The sequence below is a fragment of the Bos mutus genome, chromosome 8 (genome assembly GCF_027580195.1).
Source record: "Bos mutus isolate GX-2022 chromosome 8, NWIPB_WYAK_1.1, whole genome shotgun sequence".
Lineage (NCBI taxonomy): Eukaryota > Metazoa > Chordata > Mammalia > Artiodactyla > Bovidae > Bos > Bos mutus.
Window position 1 is genome coordinate 94,390,774 of NC_091624.1, and position 22,581 is coordinate 94,413,354.

General features: G+C 36.1%; 1 protein-coding gene across 2 annotated transcripts in view; it reads right to left on the bottom strand.

The window, feature by feature from the left end:
• CAAP1 (caspase activity and apoptosis inhibitor 1) overlaps window positions 1-22,581 on the bottom strand; it is a 72,804-nt gene that overhangs the window by 45,487 nt on the left and 4,736 nt on the right. For both annotated transcript variants that reach the window (XM_070375967.1, XM_005904806.3), the window contains exons 3-5: window positions 21,718-21,802; window positions 20,769-20,844; window positions 308-381 (exon numbers count right to left, since the gene is read on the bottom strand). In XM_070375967.1, coding sequence (XP_070232068.1) covers window positions 308-381; window positions 20,769-20,844; window positions 21,718-21,802 — 235 coding nt within the window. The remainder of the gene's footprint in view (window positions 1-307; window positions 382-20,768; window positions 20,845-21,717; window positions 21,803-22,581) is intronic.

Below are 22,581 nucleotides of genomic sequence, written 5' to 3' on the forward strand. Positions count from 1 at the left end.
GTCAATATATCTACAGTATCCTGCAGCTAAGAGTATATAATAGATGATTGAATTAAAACTTTTCAAAATGATACCTTGGTGGTGGCGTTTGTAACCATATATTACTAAGGCAGAACTACTCCAATACCTGAAGGAGTCATGAAATAAAGGATGTATTCCTGACTCTTGACCTCAGACCAAATAAATTATTTTCTTTCCCTATTTATAAAACGAGGGAAAACTCGAAGACTATGAAAATTTATTATTGGTAAAATGCTTATAATTTTCAGGCAAATGTTTCAGAAAAAGTCAAGTATGTGATCCATACCTTGTTTTAATTCCAAACCTTCAGGTTGCTTGTTCTCTCTCAGAGATGAAGTAGAATCTACACAGCTGTCTTGTCTGAGGAATGAAAGTAAACAAGAACAAGTTTTTAAACAATATTCAAGGTCCTAGAATTAAGTTATACACTTGAAAAGACACAATGAATCCTTCTCAGTCCCCAGGGTACCATTCAGTACACTCTGGAGACAGAAACATGTATACAAGTGTCAGAAGTAGCGGCTACAAACTACTAGAATTTAAGTAGTACACTTCTTTGTAAAATCAAAGAGCAAACCTGGAAAGAATACCAAGGTTTTCTCCTTTCCAATACTCTGCAGGGTAGCTAATGGGAGAAATCCTAACTCACAGAAGAATCCAGTAATTTTGCAAGTTCAACTGTTAAATTTAATGGGCACTTTGGCATTCAAATCATTTTAGAGTCATCTAATTTCATACCTCAAATGTTTTGATGTTTACAGATGTGGGAAATACATATTTTATTTGTAATATACATATATAATCAAAGTAAATAGATTACGTTTAAGATGCCACTAAAAGTTCTTGATCCACTATGTTCTGCAAAAGAGCTCAACTATTTCTTTCTCTTAGAAAGCACTGTGCCATCTTTATACTGATGTTACAAATACTTTTCAGAAAGTCAAGAAATTAACTATTATGAATACTCAAAATGACTATTTTCTTTAAAATATGTGTCTATCACCTTCTGAGAATTTTTATACACACTCTAAGACTAACAAACTAAAAATATCTAGGAAAGTTACCTATTCACAAAACTTTATATTCACTTAATAATAAATTCCTCAAATAACTGAAGGATAAAGATGAAATTATTTGAGAAGTTTACAATTTTCTTTCCAGCCAACACATTTGGCTCTTTTAAGTTTGTTTTGTATTGAAATTTTACTAATACAAGTACAAACTCAAATAGAGATTATAAAAATATTTTAATTTGGTGTTAATTGTGACATGTTAGAGATTTAATATTGAGATATCTCAATTTTTTTTTATTTCTTTTAGTCTAATGTCAATTTTATTCTTTCACCAGAATGACTAGCAGATCCCAAAGAGATCAACAAGACTCCCTGGCAGTTTAGCGACAGATTAAATGCCAATACACTACATTAAAAGCTTTGCAAAAATAAAGTTAAAATATGCCACCTTAAGTCTTATGTCAAATTAAATTTCATCTACTGGTGAAGAAAGCTGAGCACCGAAGAACTGATGCTTTTGAACTGTGGTGTTGGAGAAGACTCTTGAGAGTCCCTTGGACTGCAAGGAGATCCAACCAGTCTATTCTGAAGGAGATCAGCCCTAGGATTTCTTTGGAAGGAATGATGCTAAAGCTGGAACTCCAGTACTTTGGCCACCTCATGCGAAGAGTTGACTCATTGGAAAAGACTCTGATGCTGGGAGGGACTGGGGGCAGGAGGAAAAGGGGATGACAGATGATGAGATGGCTGGATGGCATCACTGACTCGATGGATGTGAGCTTGAGTGAACTCTGGGAGTTGGTGATGGACAGGGAGGCCTGGCCTGCTGTGATTCATGGGGTCGCAAAGAGTCGGACATGACTGAGCGACTGGATTGAACTGAACTGGGAACCTTATTTCTAAGTATATTCCTTTAGAGAAAATGTTTGTTTGCTCTTAAACTTGAATGGCATTTATTTCTCTTCCAAACACATACACCTAATTTTTTAAAAATGACTTTAACAAAAACATAAAGTAACATCACCATTAAAAGGATCTTAGGTAAACACAAGACCTTAATAGACAGAACATGACTCATGTAGCTAGAGGAGCTACCCCAGGCCCAAGGTCAGGGGCGGCGGCCGAGAGGAGCTACCACACGCCTGAGGTCAGGGGTAGCGGCCGAGAGGAGCAACCCCAAGTCCAAGAAGTGGCGGCTGCGCAGGCGCTGGAGGGCCAAGAGAAGCTACTCCACGTTCAAGGTCAGGAGGGGCAGCCAGTGAGGAGATATCCCTCATCCAAGGATAGGAGCAGCGGCTGCGCTTTGCTGGAGCAGCCGTGAAGAGATATCCCATGTCCAAGGTAAGAGAAACCCAAGTAAGACGGTAGGTGTTGCAAGAGGGCATCAGAGGGCAGACACACTGAAACCATACTCACAGAAAACTAGCCAATCTGATCACGCTGACCACAGCCTTGTCTAACTCAATGAAACTAAGCCATGCCGTATGGGGCCACTCAAGATGGGTGGGTCATGGTGGAGAGGTCTGACAGAATGTGGTCCACTGGAGAAGGGAATGGCAAACCACTTCAGTATTCTTGCCTTGAGAACCCCATGAACAGTATGAAAAGGCAAAATGATAGGATACTGAAAGAGGAACTCCCCAGGTCAGTAGGTGCCCGATGTGCTACTTGAGATCATTGGAGAAATAACTCCAGAAAGAATGAAGGGATGGAGCCAAAGCAAAAACTATACCCAGTTGTGGATGTGACTGGTGATAGAAGCAAGTCCGATGCTGTGAGCAATATTGCATAGGGACCTGGAATGTTAGGTCCATGAATCAAGGCAAATTGGAAGCGGTCAAAATTACAGCTGAGAATATATAATCTGTATCATGAGGAATCATCAGACAAAGCCAAAGTGGGAATGAGTACTATTCTATTAAAAGTGGGGAGGGAAGTTAAAGTCAATGTTATAAAATACAAAGTTGGCTGTGGAAACATTCCAGGTTAAAGGAAGCTAAAGAGTAGTGACAATTAAATGTTACAACTGATGTGAGGCTCCTCAACTAAAGTGGAAAAACATTATAAAGCATATTATTGAGTCAAGAGACAAATGGAAATACTGATGGCAGATTCGACAAAACTATTTTATCAATGTTAAATTTACTAAAGCTGAATTTACTAAAGTTAACAATGTATTGTGGTTATATGAAAAAGAATATCACTATTCTTAGGAAAAAATGCAATGTAGTACTTAGAGGTAAAATGTTATGATGTATGTTACTCAGCTTTAAATGTTTCAGAAGGAAATACACAAGTATATAAACAGAGTATGTGCAATGGGATAAAATATTAATAACAGATAAATCTAGGTAAAGCATACATGTATACTTCTTATATTATTCTTATTCCTGAAACATTTTAATAACTCTTAAGTTTTTCCAAGTAAAAATTAATAAAGCAATGAAACTATTTTATGAATTATTTTAATTTCATTTTTTATTTTCTCTGTGAAAGCTCCTTGAATCACCTCCAGATAAAACTAGAACCCTCTATAAAGACTATCTGCTGTCATAAACAATTTCTTTTACTGCCTGAAGTGAACTTTTATAATGTTCTTTTTTTCTTGAGTTGGATTTGATCTGGCTGTTGAAGAAAAGTCACCAAAAAAAAACACAAAACTGCAGACAGTAGAGGCAGCACACCGCCTTGTGGCTGAAAAATGAAAAGCTAGAGGCTTTTACATCAGTATCACCCGAAGCTGAAAACAATTCCAGACACAGATTTACAACTAAAACTCCCATACACATTCAGAGTTCTGTAATACAATTTAAAGATTTTCACTAAAGAATATAAAAGGCAAGATAGAAACAAAATAGGAAATGTCTTAAAGTATAAGAAAATTTTGTGTTCATACATCTTATTTCCAGCTTTAGGAAAATAAAAAATGTCACCCCCAGATGATAAAAGATATAAGTATCAGAGGTAGGAAAACTAGAGGAATTCCAATGTATATTTAAATGATATTTAAATATTTCTATCAAACACTTTAAAACCATGTCAGAATTTTCTAACAACTGGAGAGAGAAGAGGTAAAGGAGGGAGGGAAGGAACACATGGTTGGTGTGAGTTTAAGAATCTCACAATGCTTCTTGTACTCTTTTCCATAAAGAAAAAAGAAAGGAAGTTTTAATTCTCCCACTTCTCTTCTACCATCTGCAGTGCTCCTTAAAACAGCTTAATTTACAGTCTTGGCTCTGAATTATAAGGGAGCCCTATGTCTATACTTGGGATTTAAGTTCTCAAACCAACATCAGTCCACCTTTCTTTCTTTTACCTCCAATACAGTTCTAGGCAGGATTCTTTCTTGTAACTCGAATGAGTTTGCTTTTAAATCAGAGTAATACACTGGGGAGATCTGCACAACTTAACCAAAAAGAACCACACGTGTGAATTACTAAGGTTTATATTTCTAAAAGAAAAAAAATCAATTTCCTGTCCAAAAGAAAAATATTGGGAAGAGACCTCAACAGAAGGATAAACAAAGAGAATCGGATCAGGATTCTTCCCGTTCTGGCAAAAATCAACTATCAATCAGGCAAACTAGCCTAGCAATAGGTATAACCCTTGGTTCTTTCCACTCTCCTAGGAGTAAAATATAGAGGCTGAAAGAAGCCAGTCTACCAACTTATGAGTTCTGTACTATTAAAAATGAGACACAGGCAGAAACTAGAGTATCCAAAACAATTTTGAAAAAGAGTAACAAAGTTTAAGGATGCACACTATCACATTCAAGACTAAAAGGCTACAGTGACTAGGACAGTAATGGTATTAGAGAAAGGATAAACACCTAGATTAACAAAACAGAAGAGAGTCCAGAAACAGACCTAACACATATATATATGGTCAATAGTTGAAAATAACATAAATGTATACCATAGCTCTAAGTCAGAAGTCTGGGCGGGGTCTCACTGCACTAAAATCAAAGTCCCTACAAACTGCCTTCCTTTCTGGAGGCTCTAGGGGAGAATTCATTCCCTGCTCATTTGGGCTGTCAGTTCCCTGATATGCTAGGACCAAAGTCCCTGCTGCCTTGCTGGTTGCCAGCTCCCTGTCAAGGTCCTCTCATGGCACATCTCTTTGACCTACTCTTCTTTCCCTTTAAATTATTCAATGTGAAGAGAACTGAGATAATCTGCATAATTCAGAATAATCTCCCCACCTCAAAAGTCCTTAACCTTAACCAAATCTGCAAAATCCCTTTTGTCAGTATACAAAAGTAAGACATTCTCAGGTTCTAGAGACCACAGAGTCATTTTTCTACCTACTATATGGCCTCAGCTGGAGAAAGGATAACAAACTATCGTACATCCACACAGTGGAATACCAACTACTCATCCAGGAAAAGGAAGGGACTACTGATACACACAGCAACATAAACAGATCTCACTTGCATTATGCTGAGTAAAAGAAGCCAGGCTCAAAAGGCTATATACTGTACTGAGCTATATGACATTCTGGAAAAAGAAATAGTATAAGGACAAAAATCAGATCAGTGGTTGTCAAGGGCTGGAGACAGGAGAACGAGTGGACTATGAAGAGCCATGGGAGAAATTCTGAGTGTGATGGAAGGGGTCTTATTGTGGCTGCGATGGTAGATAAATGTCCAAACCCACATAACTATATAATCTTTTTATAAAAATGAATTTTGTTCTAAATTACACTTTTAATATTTTTCAAATTGGGGTACTGCCAAGTCTTAGAACAAGTTCACAAAAATGAAATCACATAGTGCTCAAATGTAACCCTCGAACACCATGGAATGCAGCAAAACTATTTTTCTCAAAGGGCTTTTTCCAAACAGCAAATTAATCCATACCTCTAACGTTTCCCTCAGCAAGCTCATTACTCAAGATAGCAAAATTCAACCCTTGTTGCCATTTCCATTCCCCAAATAATGTAATTCTAAAAATCAGTTACCATATTCCAGTTTCTCTGATCCATGATTCTTTAAGAATTTGTTCTATAAATTGCCTCTCTACAATTATAAGTTTTTGTAAATAAGGCAATTCTCTAAGTGGGGGGCTCTATTCTATACAAAAGTGACTAAAGGAAACAGAGGTTCTCCTCTTTCTTCTATCCCTATACACCTGCTTTCAAGCCTTTCCAGTTTTAAGTTGAATGAGATCACTTTGTAAGTGCTTTATTTAAAGGGGTACAAGTAGGATATGCAAACATTCTACTAACGTTAAACTTGGAGTCCTATCCAAGTTTTAAGTTGCAATATTGTCAATGATTAGTGGCATTTTCTGTGAAGGTTTTCTGAAAAATTTATCCTATTATTTTGATAGCCTGCCTAAGGATCACAGCCTAATAGCAACTTAAAAGGACATAAGGACATAATTAGGGTACAGGTAATCAATGCTCTTTAGAATACATACTGAGTTTAAAATAACTGAGCATAATGATGGGTGTAAAGAAAACAAAAACCTGAACTGTACAAATAAATAAATAAATAACTGAGCATAGAGTAATGGCAATCTAACAAATTGATTATATTTGTGGGTAAAAAAAAAATCCTTCTATGCTTTAAAATATGTATACAATAGTTTCTCTTAAACTATTTTTTTAATAAATGAAAAAGTTAGAAACTTGTTAAGTAATAAATTGTTTTTTAAAAAGGCAGTAACAGTAAAAAATAATAATTAAAAATAACGATGAGTTATTTTGCTTTCTTTAGGGTTTCATAAAAAGAATTTGGGGAAGGGAATCCCCAATACTCATCAATGTAAAGTGGAATTTTAAGAATAGTGATTGTTACAAATTCAAAGTTAAAATTCTAGAGCAAATACAGCAACATTTTTCACTGCTTCTCAACAAGTACTATTCTAAGCACTTTACAATTTTTTTCTGATTTAATCATCATCACAATCATATGAGTAGGTACTGATGTTACTTCTATATGTCCAAACAAAGTAATTCAGGCCCAGAAAGGTTAAGTAACTTGCCAAAAGTCAGAGATACAGTAAGCTGTGGAGGTCTGCTGTTAAAAATGCAGGTTTAGTTTAACTCGAGAACCTTCATTTTTTACATTTATGCAGACTTTCTCCTACGTAAAGATATAGTTCTCCAAGTGGTAATACTAAAAATTTTAAGTAGTCATTATCTATATTTCAAAGTACCAAGTCAGTTTGCATTCAAAATTTGACCCCAAGCCTCACAGGAAAATACTTATTTCTACTGGCAAAACTAAGATATGCTATTAAACCAAGATGGAATTATTATTTTACAGTGGAAATTCTCAATGAAAAGACAGACAAGAGCAATAACAACCGGTAACCAAGAATAAATCCCTAATGAATCAAAGATTTCAATATTTTAAAAAACCATAAAGTACCAGAAGAAAGTATGAAAAATACTTTTTATAATTTCAGAACGGAGAAGGCCTTTTCTAAATATAAAACCCGAAAACCATAAAAGCTTGATAAAATCAGACTATATAAACCTGAAATACTTATACATGTGCAAAAACAAATAAATAAAAGCTATAATCAAAGTAAAGCAACAAAAAAAAAAAAAAAAAAATTGCAACCCATATCACAAACAATGGACTATTAAAAAAGACCAAAACCCTCTACCCACATACACACAAAAGGTAAAAAAAATGACAAAGAGCTCGGAGGAAAAGGAAGTTCAAACAGCTCTGTAACATACAGAAAGACAGTCAATTTCACTCACAGTAAGAGATAGCTTCATTGGTAAAGAATCAGCCTGCAATGCAGGAGACCTGGGTTCAATTCCTGGGTCAGGAAGATCCCCTGGAGAAGGGACAGGCTACCCACTCCAGTATTCTTGGACTTCCCTTGTGGCTCAGCTGGTAAAGAATCTGCCCGCAATGTGGGACACTGGGGTTCGATCCCTGGGTTGGGAAAAGCCCCTGGAGAAGGGAAAGGTTACCCACTCCAGTATTTTGGCCTGGAGAATTCCATGGACTGTATAGTCCATGGGGTCATTAAGAGTCGGACACAACTGAGTGACTTTCACTTCACTTCTCACTTCACTTTATGAGATTATAGATAAAAATTCCCAGTGCAGAGTTGGTGGTATATTGGTGAGAATTTTACCTAACAGATGAACAACCATCAAAATGTCAGATAATATCGTATTAGCTAAAGTATATGAAAACATATACTCCACATTTGTAGGGACAGGTAGAAATCAGTTTAAACTCTGTGAAAGTCAATTATGGCAGTTACCTCTTAAAGTTTCAAATGCCCAAACATCTAATCCAACAATTAATTTACAGGTATTTATATAATCACTGAAAAACATGATTACTTACGTACAGATATATTCATACCATATGAAGTAACAAAAGACAGTAAACATTTAAATGTCCACTGACAAACTTTTGCTATATCCAACGATGGAATAGTACACAGATACATGTGTGTATACATGTATATATGTATATACGTGTATGTATACATACACACACACACATACGTACAGGAAGCCTTATATGCACCAAGTAAAACAAAATCCAAGAAAAGACATACTATTAAATGGAAAAGATTTAATGAAAAAAGGTACAGAGCAATTTGCACAGTATGCTACAATTTATGTGAGAAGAAAAAATATATATACACTTATACATTTGTAAATGTACAGAACATCTTGGGGAGGATATACAAGAAACTGGTTTTTGTGGCTGCCTATAGGAAGGCATTCAGAATGGGAAACAGGAAAAAGACTGAGACTAATTTTCACTGAATACTTTTAAAAATTATACTATGTACATGTGCATGTATTTACCATTCGAATAAACAAGCTGTTAAATTACAGACGCAAGACACATGGCTATGTGGGAAAACGTCCTTATTCTCTGAAATTTCAAACATAAACATTTAGAATCAATTTACTTTACAGTACTTCAAGAAAACAGATGAAACAAATATGAAAAGTGGTAATAATTGTTATATCTAGGCAATAGTTATTCATTATACTAGTCTCTCTACTTTTCTAGATAGATGACACTTTTCATAATAAAAGAGTAAAAATAATCTAATACAGTGAAATCACTTTTTTCTAACTCAGGTGGTATCACTTTACTGGAAAAGAAAAAATTTACACAGGGAAACACTTAAAAGTTATATATATAATTTAAGCATCTTAGGTTAACATAAAACAGGAATGCATCTTCATTCACCGATCTTTGGAAAGAATCCACAGAAAAGAGTTCAGGCTCATCCTACTCACATAAGCCATTGTCTACATCTCTACTTTTGGCTTAGTTAAAACAGAAAACTCTGAATGCAGAAAAAGATAACCCTTTATATATACACACATACACACAATGCCACCCAAACTTTTACTGCTGTTATCCCACAGCTAACAACAACTGTACTTTGAGTTTTTCCAAAGCATTCAATGTGATCAACTGATCTTTTCATACTGCTATTTCGTCAGTTTTTATATTTAACCATATTATAAAATTACAGTAATTGTATTGGAAATAAATACGAGTGACCCTTGGTAAGTAAAACCTTCAAATGGTGGGAAAAGTGCACTGGCATAAAGAACAGGAATTAACAAACCAGTTTAGTGCACTGAACGTAAGTGGATTTATTTTTCAAGTGAATGGAAAAGACAATTAACACAAACAATTAGGTAAGTGATTAAGAAAATCTTAAATTTTTTAAAAAAGTGATAAGGAAAAGAGCAGAGAATAGAAAACTACTTGCTTACATCTAATCCAGTGCTTGAGCAGCAAGATGAGGCACTAAAATGACTGATGAAAAAACAACAGATATAGTTTAAAAATTAGGTTTCTGTAACACAAAGAATATAATTTTTTTGTGTGTAGACAGTTACAAAATCAGAAATGCTTCCAAAGACCCTCAAAATTCCCCAATGGAAAACACAGTTACAATTCAAGCTTATCTAAGACCTCTGAGAAGCTCAGGCCTTCCTATTCCAAGGAATATATATAAAGATTTCAGAGAGGTGTCCATCTGCTAAATATTTAAAAAGAACTGGGTCAAGATTTGCTTCAAAGTTATCAAGTTGGCAGAAGTTGAAAGGAGGAGGTTTCCAATAATATGGGAGGGAACATACTGAATAATAAGTATTCAAGGTAGAGTTAAATAAACAAATAGTTAAACAAGCATTACAAAACAACTTCATACATTCCAGAGTGGGTTATGTGAGTTTGATGAATCACAGGTCAATTTCTGAAGGTATTATTCCTAATAAGGCTTGGTCTTGGGTTTACTTGATGCCTTTTTTGTATCCATTGATAAAAATGCTCACTTAATCACATACTGTAGATTCATGCTGCCCATTAATTCAATGTTCCAAAGCGCTGTGGGCTTCCTTGGTGGCTCAGACAGTAAAGAATCTGCCTGCAATGTGGGAGACCTGGGTTCGATCTCTGGGTTGGGAAGATCCCCTGGAGAAAGGAAAGACTACACACTCCAGTATTCTGGCCTGGAGAATTCCATGGACTGTATAGTCCATGGGGTAACAAAGAGCTGGACATGACTGAGCCACTTTCACTTTCAGAGCACCATAAACTTTATTCAAATACTTTATCCCATTGAAGCTTAATAACAGTTTATGAAGCAATAGTCTTTTATTCCCAGTAAGTTCAGTTTTATTGACACTTATTGAGAGTCAGTATTTGGCTGAGTACTCCTGCCCCTTGGAAAGTTACTCATACATACATATTCAAGGAATATAAGTGACTTAAATTGGAACAAATTGAACTCTGAGTACTCTAATGACAGTGAGCTGAACCCACAAGACAGCTATACTTCATCAAAAAGGGCATGGATGCTTTTCCCTTACCAAAAACAGAAGAGAAATGAATGTTTTTTTTAATTCAACCAACAAACAGCATCAGAGTTCTACCACATATCACTACAGGTCCACAATACAAGAGTGGTCATAAACACAATCCTAGTTGTTATTCAAATTATATGTATAATGGAAAATCTCCTACCCTATCCCTGGTAGCTCAGACAGTAAAGCGTCTACCGACAATGCAGGAGACCAGGGTTCGATCCCTGGGTCGGGAAGATCCGCTGGAGAAGGCAATGGCAACCCACTCCAGTATTCATGCCTGGAAAATCCCATGGGCCAAGGAGCCTGGTAAGCTACAGTCCATGGGGTCGCAAGGAGTCGGACACGACTGAGCGACTTCATTTCATTTTCAAGACCTGTTTAGGAGTATCCTATTTTTTCAAAAAGTTAAGTATCCAGAATTAGAATTCAGTAGCTGAAGTTTAGAATATGCCCATCCTCTGCTAAGCAGCAGTGACTAGAGTTCCAGAACACTCCTCGCAAATCTGCTCTGCAGTATACCTTAAGTTTGAGAAGCTGGGTTTTTAAACTTCTCTGCCTTTCAGAACTGGGATAGCATCTCAACACTGCTTATTACCCATAGAGAAATACAGCTTCATTTCCACTGACATTTCCCTCAATATCATTCACTGAAAGCGTATTAATTTAAAATTCATAAAAGTATTTATGAGAACAATACTAGAACATTGCTAAGATTTCCCTAAAGTGCTTGTATTTTTATTTTTATGTGAAATCACAATCAGCAGCAGCAGCAGCAGAGCTACAATAAAGCTTCTTTTCCAAATGAAGACAGCACTCTGCGTGCAGGCATATTATCTTATTTACTTAAAACAGATGTTCTTGGTAAGCAACTTACAATTGGTAGCATGTGCAACTCTTGTCACAATATCTAAGTTTTAAAACACTGCAAAATTACACATGCTAAGGTTTTACACCATCTCAATACGACATAAAATTGCCCACTTATTCACCTAAGGTGAACAAAAGTGAAAATCTCAACCCTCACCTTTCTAAAAATGAAGATATTTAGAAACTATGACTGTCCTATCTTCATAGTTACTACATCTCATTTCTATTAAAATTGTTATAAGTTAACACTCACTAATTTCAAGTTTTAAAGTAGTGCACTGTCAAAAATTTCTTATAACTACTATTTGTTATACTTTTGAAAGTAAAAAAGAACTATTATAAAAAAAAAAAAAAAGAAAGAGAACTATTGTAAACTATGTATGAGTAAGCAATCAAAATCTCAAAAAGCAGCAGAAATCAAGAGAGTTTGGGGGAAAAAAACATGTATTTGAAAGCTGACCTTAGAATATAACAAACATACAAAGCTGTTTGTTTTATAAACATATAAATCATATAAAACTGAAAATCTCATTTTAAATTTTTTTAAATTGTGCAAAAACATCTGTGTATACTGAATTTTCAAACTTTAATGGTTTATGAGAAAATTCACATAAAGCATATTAAATACCATATATATATATACACATATATATACATACACCTCATACTTAAAGTTGTCATTTTACAGCTTCTTAGACAATCCTAAGAATCCTTAATACTATCTCCTTTGCCATAAGCATGATAACAAAAGCACATAAGTTACTCATTAAAAGAAAATACCAAAATTTCCATGCGCTTTTAATAATAAAGACTGCTTTATCCAGATCTATTTAAAGTTCTTTGTGTTCATCAAAACAGGGATAAAGAGGTAAAGGTATGTGTCCCAGGTGATAAGACCCTGAAAAACTGACAGAACTGGTTCCAAGGCAAACCTTTGGCCTTTATGCATTTTCCCTTGAACCAGAGCTTCCTTTTCTAGACATTCTGTCCTTTAAACTTACAGGCAAATGTAGTACTATGTGGCACAGTGAAACATACACATGCCACACAAAAAGAGAGTACCTACGTTCAGCTCTAAGTTTTTTTGTTTTTTTTTTTGCTCCCCTCAGGAAAAGCTGATCTGACTTTTGAGCAATTCAAAAATCCAAATTTTGGTTAACTATCACCTGATTTTTAAATGCTGGAAACCATTTGAAACTTTAAATATTTAAATTTTGAGTAAACTATCTCTATTACTATAGGCAACAATCTGTAACTCTGGCTTTATGTCAAGTACCTTGCATTAGTTTTCTATTGCCTCTGTTACAAATTACAGAGGCAATAGTGGCTTAACACAACATACCTTACATTACTTATAGTTCTGGAGGTCAGAAATCCCAAGTGAGTCTTGGGACACTACCATCAAGGTAGTGCTGCATTTCTTCTGGAGGTTCCAAGGGAGAATTCATCTCCTTGTCTTTTCCAGGTTAAGATTACCTGCATTCTTTAGCTTTTGGCTCCTTCCTCCATCTTCAAAGTACGTCACTCCAATCTCTGGGCCTCCATCATCCCATCTTTTTAGCTGCCTTTGACCAGTTAATTACTTTCTACCACTCATGTTGCGTGTGTGTGGCTTTTTGTTTTTTCCTAGTCTTACTGCATTTGCTTGAACCTTCAAGAAATGTTGAAAACGAATGGTCTTGTCTGATTCCTCATTTTAGTTCACCGAGTGGTTAAGTCTAATCAAATGGTCATTACTGTACCTGAATAGTTTTATATATCTTTTTTACCTATAGCTTATATTAGAAATGACTGCTGGGTATTATCAAAGGCATTTTTAGCATCTACTTATCTGAACTTTTCTCCTTTAATTTATTGAAATGAATTACACTAAAAGACTTTCTAATTAAGTCTTCTATAAATTCCTAGAGTAAATCATATTCACTAATATACTGCTGGATTCTATATGCTAATGTTGTACTTAGAATTTTTGCATCTATATTCACAAGTGAGAAGGCCTATAATCCGCCCACATTTTTTTTGACACTATGTATGAAATTTGCAATATTAAAACTATTGAGAAGTCATAAAGTAAACTGAAGATCTTTTCATCTTTTTCTAGGGCTCGGACTAATTTAAATAGCATAGGTGTAATCTATTTGAAATTAATAACATTATTGAACATTTTATTAGATATAAACACGTTACAAGTATTGAGTCTTGTAAATAATGCTGTGGATTCATCTTGTCTTTTTCAACAGATCTCTATTCACCTTTCTAATTTCTTAGTTGTTAATCTCTTCAGGTTTTCCACTTTAGGGAGAAGTTAATTTGGTTAATGTGTATTTTGATAGAATATCCATTTGCAAGCTTCAAATTTGTTTATACAATGCTGCATGCAGTTTCTATTCTTTCAAACTCATAAAATGCATGACTCTCTTCCTTCCTCACTAATCTCGATTTTAACTGCTCTCCACTTACTTCCTTAATCAGATCTAAGAAGAATTCATCTTATTTTCTTGCCTTTACAAAAATCAAGTTTATAAATTTATTTATCCTTTTATTTTCTATGTCTTTAGTTTTAATGTTTACCTCTGTTATTCTACTTTCTTTTGGTTTGTTATTTTTTAAGTTCCTTTAAGATGTGAACTAAGTTCCTGGACTATTCATTAAGCTTTTATCTATCTACATCTTCTCTTTAAACTCAGCTTTCAGACGTCCCTGCTGGTCTATTGATTTAATAATCCACCTTGCAATGCAGGGGGTGTAGGTTCAATCCCTGATCTGAGAACTAAAATGCCACATGTCGCAGGGCAACTAAGCAGGTGTGCCACAACCAGAGTAGCCCACGCACCTGCAGCTTCTGAGCCCACATGCCCTAGAGCCCGTGTGCCACCAGAGAAGTCTGTGCCCCAATCAGAGAAAGCCCGCGTGACGCAGCAAAGACTCAGCACAGCCAAAACCAAAACAAAAAACAACAAACCCAGAGTAAACAAAAAGAAAACTCAACTTTGTAATATTAACAATCAAACATAACACATGAATTCCACTGGATTCTGGATCAGAATCAACCAGGTAATTAATTAAAAAAATAAATATGCTATAAATTTATTTTAGCAATTGGGCAAATTTTATATGAACAATGTATTAAATGATATTATTTGAAATACTGATTATTTCTGATGACTGGCCTTATTTTTAAGAAGTGCACATTGAATTGTTTAAGCATGAAATGTTATGACATCTGCAACTTAGTTTTTAATAGGTTATGAACTGAACTATTTCCTCACAAAAAATTCGTGTGTGAAACCCTAACTCTAGTAGCTGAGAATGTGACCATTTTAGAAATAGAGCCTTTAAAAAGCTAATTTAAGTTAAAGTAAGTCCAATAACCTTAGATATGCAGATACCACCAACCTTATGGCAGAAAGCAAAGAAAAACTAAAGAGCCTCTTGATGAAAGTGAAAGAGGAGAGTGAAAAAGCTGGCTTAAAACTCAATACTCAAAAAATGAAGATCATGGCATCTGGTCTCATCACTTCATTGCAAATAGATGGGGCAACAATGGAAACAGTGACAGACTTTATTTTCTTGGGCTCCAAAATCACTGCAGATGGTGATTGCAGCCATGAAATTAAAAGATACTTGCTCCTTGGAAGAAATGTTATGACAAACCTAGACTGCATATTAAAAAGCAGAGACATCACTTTGCCAACAAAGGTCCGTCTGGTGAAAGCTAATGGTTTTTCCAGTAGTCACGTATACATATGAGAGCTGAACCATAAAGAAAGCTGAGTACTGAAGAATTGATGCTTTTGAACTATGGTGTTGGAGAAGACTCTTGAGAGTCCCTGGGACTGCAACGAGATAAAACCAGTCAATCCTAAAGGAAATTAGTCCTGAATATTCATTGGAAGGACTGATGCTAAAGCTGAGAGTCCAATACTTTGGCCACCTGATGCAAAGAACTTACTGCTTGGAAAAGACCCTGATGCTGGGAAAGACTGAAAGCAGGAGAAGAAGGGGATGACAGAGGAAGAGATGGTTGGATGACATCACCAACTCAACGGACATGAGGTTGAGCAAGCTCCAGGAGTTGGTGATGGACAGGAAAGCCTGGCCTGTTGCAGTCCATGGGATTGGAAAGAGTTGGACACGACTGAGGGACTGAACTGAATGGACTGAAGGCCATAATGGTGGGCCCTAACCCAGTGTGACTGGTGACCTTATAAGGGGAGAATAGCACACAGGGAGAGACAACAGGGAAACACACAAGGGAAGTCAATCAAGTGAAAAGGCAGCAAGAGGGTGGCCATATGCAAGTCAAGGGGAGAGGCTTCAGAGAAAAGAACCCTGTCAGTTCCCTGATCTTGGACTTTCATCCTCCAGAACGGTGAGAAAATAAGTTTCTGCTGTTTAACCCAGCCAGTCTATGGTACTCTGTTCTGGCAGCTCTAGCAACCTAATACAAATGGTTCCTGGGGAAAAGGGATAAATATAAGGAGAAAGAGAAAGTAAAACTGGAAAGATCTTACTGTTGCTGAATCTAGGTAGAAAGTATATGGATCTTTAGCATATCATTCTTTCAATTTTACATAAGTTTAAAGTTCTCCAAAATATGTTTGAAGTTTTCCAAAATAAAAAGTTCAGGGGAAAAATTTCACCAGGAAATTCACACATGTACACACATATAATACTTATAAGTTTGTATTTGTCTGCTAGAGCTGTCATAACAAAACACCAAGACTGGCTGGCTTAAGCAATAAAAATGTATTTCTCACAGTTCTGCAAGGTGGAAGTTGAAGATCAAGGTGTCTGCAGGGTTGGTTTCCTCTGAGGCCTCTCCTTGACTTGCAGACAGCTTTAACATGGCTCTGCTCTGTGTGTGCCCAGCCCTGGTGTCTCTCAGTGCACTCAAATTTCCTTTTCTTGTAAGGACACAAATCAGACTGGACTGACTTAATAACTTCTTTGGGCTTCCCAGGTGGCTCAGTGGTAAAGAATTTACCTGCCAAGCAGGAGACACAGGTTCAGTCCTTGGGTGGGGAAGATCCCCTGGAGAAGGAAACCCATTCCCATATTCTTGTCTGGAGAATCCCATGGACAGAGGAGCCTGGTGAGCTATATAGTCCATGGGGTTGGAAAAGAATGAGAGATGACTCAGTGACTAAACAACAAACAAATCACCTGTTTAAAGACCTTATTCCAAATGAGATTATGTTCTGAAGTGCTAAGGGTTAGGGACTTCCTTGTACGAATTTTGGAGGGACACAATTCAGCTCATAACCAGATTGTTATCCTTCTCCTTACAGTCTTATGTCTTTAAATAAAGAATGTTAATTCTATCATTTCTTCAATTTTTTTCTAGCTATTTATTTCTCTTTCCAGGATGTCTAGTATGTTCAAGATAGGTCTAAAACTGTCTTCCAGCTGACCATGTATAAGCAGGTAACCAAGTTTACATAAGGATTTACACTTTCTGTGTGTGGTTTCTCTCTACTTTTCTGTATTTATTTATTCAATTTAATTTCTTAGCACAATGATGTAGCCTCCAGTCATGGCTAATCTCTTTATCAATTTGTCTCCTAAATTTAGGAATTCAGAATTGAGTTCCTGAAACTACATCTGTGTTCTAACTCTACTTCTTTGAGAGTTATCGTTAGTTTGCTGAAGTTTCCTTTCCTACTGCCTATTAATCATGTGTTCCACAGAAGCTACCTGTTCAATGTATTCAGCCTTATTTTCCTCTCCCAAATTGCTGAATTCCTTGAAGGTTCTTGCCTACTCATAACTGTTCCCTCAGCATCCAGACCAGTCAGACTACTGTTATCTATTAGAGTAAAAAACCAGCAGGTAATAAAAAACATGAAAAATTTCAGCACCAAGTACCAAACATGTTAACTAACTTAATAGTCTGCTGAAGCCCTGGAATTAAGCTTATATGAGCGTGCCCACCAGGTTCAGTTCAACTCAACAGAAATTAACAGGACTGAACTGACCTCTGAGCACAGAGCAAGTGGCAAGTTGTCAAGTCAGCAATGTGGGCTAAGGCCAACATTCTCCCACGTTATTTCCCTGTCCTACCTTCACTGTTTCACAGTGCAGTGTATTGCCCTATTCATAACTAGTAACGAAACAGTAAAAATTTCTTAAAAATAACAAACAAGTTACATTAGTGTTGCTCAGCCATGTCTGACTCTTTGTGACCACATGCATCATGGCCCGCCAGCCTCCTCTGTTCATGGAATTCTCCAGGCAAGAATACTAAAGCAGATTGCCATTTCCTACTCTAGGGGATCTTCCTGACCCAGGGATTAAACCTGCATCTCCTGCACTGGTAGGTGGATTCTTTACCACTCCACTACCATTTATCCCAATAATCCTATTGGGGCCAAGTATTACCCATATTTTACAAATGTACAAAGTGATTTTAGAGAAGGTTAAGTGTTTTAAAGCCAGGTCCATTTACATGAACACTTATAGTCTCTTAATAACTAACATTCCTTCTACTTCCACATTCATTTGTGTGATCTCAGGCACGTAAATCTTTCTAGGCCTTATCTGTCCATCTGTAAAATGATGATACTAATACCACCTAACTCACAAGGCTAGTATACAAACCCAATGAGTGAATGAAGCAAGTAAAGTGATTAGAACAGGGTCTGGCATACAGTGCTCTTAATATTATTATTTATTTGGCATCCTGTAGCTACAAATTGGAGAAGGAAATGGCAACCCACTCCAGTGTTCTTGCCTGGAGAATCCCAGGGATGGGGGAGCCTGGTGGGCTGCTGTCTATGGGGTCGCACAGAGTCGGACACGACTGAAGTGACTTAGCAGCAGCAGCTTACAAATATGATTTTTTTTAAAGCCTATATACTCAAATAACTCAGAAGAATTTCAATGATCTGACACTTATCAGGTCTACAAGTGGCTACAATGACAATTTTGAGTAGTATTTCTGATTGCTTAACCTACTCACTGCAGCATTTAAAAGCTAACATGACCCGTCTCATGGTAACATTGTCTCATGGTAACAGTGTAAAACTCGGTTCTCCACAACAGTCACTTTGAATCTAATCACCTTTTTTTTTTTTTCATTAGAAAAGTTCAGAAGTCAAATACTGTACTTTGTTGTAATTTTTACAAAAGAAACAAATTTCTAATCTAATTAGATATCCATTAAACAGTTCTAACAGTAGAAAAGTAGCAGTAGTGTTCAGGTGTGAACAAAAAAGGACTTAACCTTGAAAACATTGGATAACTTCAAAAATTGGATAAACACATTTAAACAAAGGCAAAACAAAAGTAATCAAGCAAAAGTTGATGCTCTGTAAAAAGCATCAAGAAAGAAGATGATTAATTTAGATTATTTAAGAAACTAAAATGTAAAACTAAAAGTGACAGGCTTAAACTATCTAAACCAGACTAGTATATATATAAGCAATTTAAAGCTACATATTTTGAAGAAAGGAGAAGGAAATGCCACCCCACTCCAGTACTCTTGCCTAGAAAATCCCATGGACAGAGGAGCCTGGTAGGCTACAGTCCACGGGGTCACAAAGAGTCGGACACGACCGAGCAACTTCACTTTCACTTTCACCCTGGCTGAGATCTTCCCTGTAGCTCAGATGGTAAAGAATCTGCCTGCAATGCAGGAGACCTGGGTTCGATCCCTGGATCAGGAAGATCCTCTGGAGAAGGGACTGGCAATCCACTCCAGTATTCTTGCCTGGAGAATCGCAGGGATAGAGAAGCCTGAGGGGCTACAGTTCGTGGGGTCACAAAGAGTCGAACACGACTAAGCAACTAACCCACCTACCCACATTTTGAAGAAAAGTCAGTAGCAAGACTGTAGAAATGTGTACACTTTATACTTTGTGGGAAAGTGTAAATCATCCTATGACATTCCAAAGCAAGATGAATGTGATGACCAAAAATCTACTGATTATGAGGCAGCCAAGATACAATGATTTCTTCAGTGCTTCAGTATAAGTAGGTTAGCTGATGCTCTTTATAGTTATAATATGAAATTAAATTGTTGTCTTCCAGTGATACTTACCCAATAGCACTGTATTAGAAATAAAAATATACTCAGGTTTCAGGTTAAATATGTGCTACTGATTTATGTTACTATCTCTGGTTATGTTTTTATTTGGGCTACTGCCTATAGCCAAACTGCAAACAGAGATGCAAGTCAGTCTTTGGTGATGACCAAAAACAAAGTATTTTAGTCAAAAATCAGAACACATGATAAAATAAGTGGGTGAAAGTTTAATGAGCCCATGGCAGAGCAGAATAGCCTAGAAAATTAGCATGTCACTTCATTAGTTGGCATTCCAAAACTTCAGCTATATTCCATCATCACAATAATCAAATTAAATGTACCTATATCAAACAAAGAACTGACTCATTGGGAAAGACCCTGATGCTGGGCAAGATTGAAGGCAGGAGAAGAAGGGGACGACAGAGGATGAGATGGTTGGATGGCATCACTGACTTGATGGACATGAGTTTGAGCAAGCTTCGGGAGTTGGTGATGGACAGGGAAACCTGGCGTGCTGCAGTCCATGGGGTCGCAAAGAGTTGACCACCACTGAGTAACTGAACTGACTGAACAGACATCAAATGAACCAGCTGACTATCTGATCCATGAAAAGAAGCTATTATTACCAAACATCAAGAGGTATGTAGAAGAATTCAGTGAGATAAAGTCTTCTATACTACTAACATGTTTGTTACAGTAAGTACTTAATAAACAGTGGGTATCAGTAGTAGTATACATATTCAAATTCCAAATGAGAGATGTGATTCTGCTTCAGTGTGGGCACTGTTATAGTCCTATTACTGAGTAGTAGTTTAATAAAATTATCTTAATCCTGAAAGCAATTAATTCCATCCTCACATCAAAAGGACCAATCACTACAAGTAAAAAAAATCAATCTAACATTGTTGAATCTCTTTATATAACTATAGCATAGAAAAACAATCACATTCTTGAGGTAAGAAATCACCAGAGATAACAAAGGAATTCTGAAATTACAATGAATGCTTTTAACTTACTGATTAACTACATCAGACACCATCTTAGAGCCATCATCTGCTTCTTCTTCCATTTCAGAGTCCATACCATTGTCACCTTGTGAATGACATTAAAAAAAAAAAATTGAAAACACGCTTATAAGACAAAAAGTCAGAGCAACTTATCATTATACAGAAAGTTTCATCTATAAAGGGACAGATTAAGAAACCTGACAGTTGTTCAAAGATGACAGTTTTAATTCTTATATTTAAAATGCCTTTTTAGGTATCTGTCCTATTTATCTATTCTATAAATGCATAAAATGTATAGAAATGAGAATGTGTGTGTGTGTGCATATATATAAACCATTTTACATTTTAAAAAGATGTTATCTCTAGAAATTGAAAGTCTCCATTTTTTTGTTCCTTCTCTTGTAACGCTGATAGTAAAATCCTTGTAGAGTCAAAAAAAAAAAAAAAAACAGCTTAAAAATTCAAAATTCTACAGGTACTGTATTGCAAAGAAGAGTCTTACTTTAGGCAGACAGACAAATGTCAGGAATTTGCAAGAAATTATTCTAACTCTGTATTTGGCTCTTATTAGAGCAGAAATGGTATTCAATGGATAGTTTGAAGCAGTGAGAAAGCAAAAAACTCAAAAATATCTTAAGAGAAGTCTTTGCCTTCTTTAATAATTTTTCTTCCTCTATAATTTTTTATAGAATTTTGGATAAACTTTTTTCTTTTTCACACAAATTTAAATGTTCTTACCTACATAACTGATTTGGAAAAACCACACATACATCAAAAAGTCCATTCCTGAGATGCTATTCTACGATATAAACTATAATTTTCTATAAAGAGAAGTAAAAATATTAATTAATGACTAAGAATAAAGCTGAAGTCAAGTAAAAATACCTCATGATTTATGCTAAATATAGTATTAACTACCTATACTAAGTTACCAGAAGGTAGAAATATGCATTCTTACCCTCAAGAATCTTCAAAATTTTTTTTTCAGACAGGAGCTCTAGCTGTTCCTGGCAAAGTCTTTTAATTTCTTCTATTGAACAGTTCTAAAGAAAATGATATTTTAAACAATGCATTTATATAATACAGCACCAAAGTAAACTAGAAAACAGCAAGCATTTAAAAAAAAAGTCTTGCTTAGCAAAGTTGTGCAGTCAAACAAATGAAGTCACATAAATCTTTTTTATGGGATAAAATCTGAAGACCTGCCAGTTAACATGCAAACATTATAATTTATAGTTTTAATTGGAATATATAAAGTCATGTTAACTATGAAAGAACAAACTAAAGAGTGAGCCAGGTGCCCAGATATTGTTAATAGTAGCCTATTTCAGTTCAGTTCAGTCGCTCAGTCGTGTCCGACTCTTTGCGACCCCATAAGCCACAGCATGCCAGGCCTCCCTGTCCATCACCAACTCCTGGAGTTAACCCAAACCCATGTCCATTGAGTCGGTGATGCCATCCAACAATCTCATCCTTTGTCGTCCCCTTCTCCTCCTGCCCTCAATCTTTCCTAGCATCAGGGTCTTTTCAAATGAGTCGGCTCTTCACATCAGGTGGCCAAAGTATTGGAGTTTCAGCTTCAGTATCAGTCCTTCCAATGAATATTCAGGACTGATTTCCTTTAGGATGGACTGGATGGATCTCCTTGCAGTCCAAGGGATTCTCAAGAGTCTTCTCCTATTTATGTTAGGCGAATACCACTAAAGGCTTAAATATTCTAGCCCTGGCTCCATTCATCTTAGATATATATGCTGTTGGGTTTAACTTGCCCAAGTCTTTTTTCCATATCAGTAAAATTACAACACCACATACGTTTCTGAGT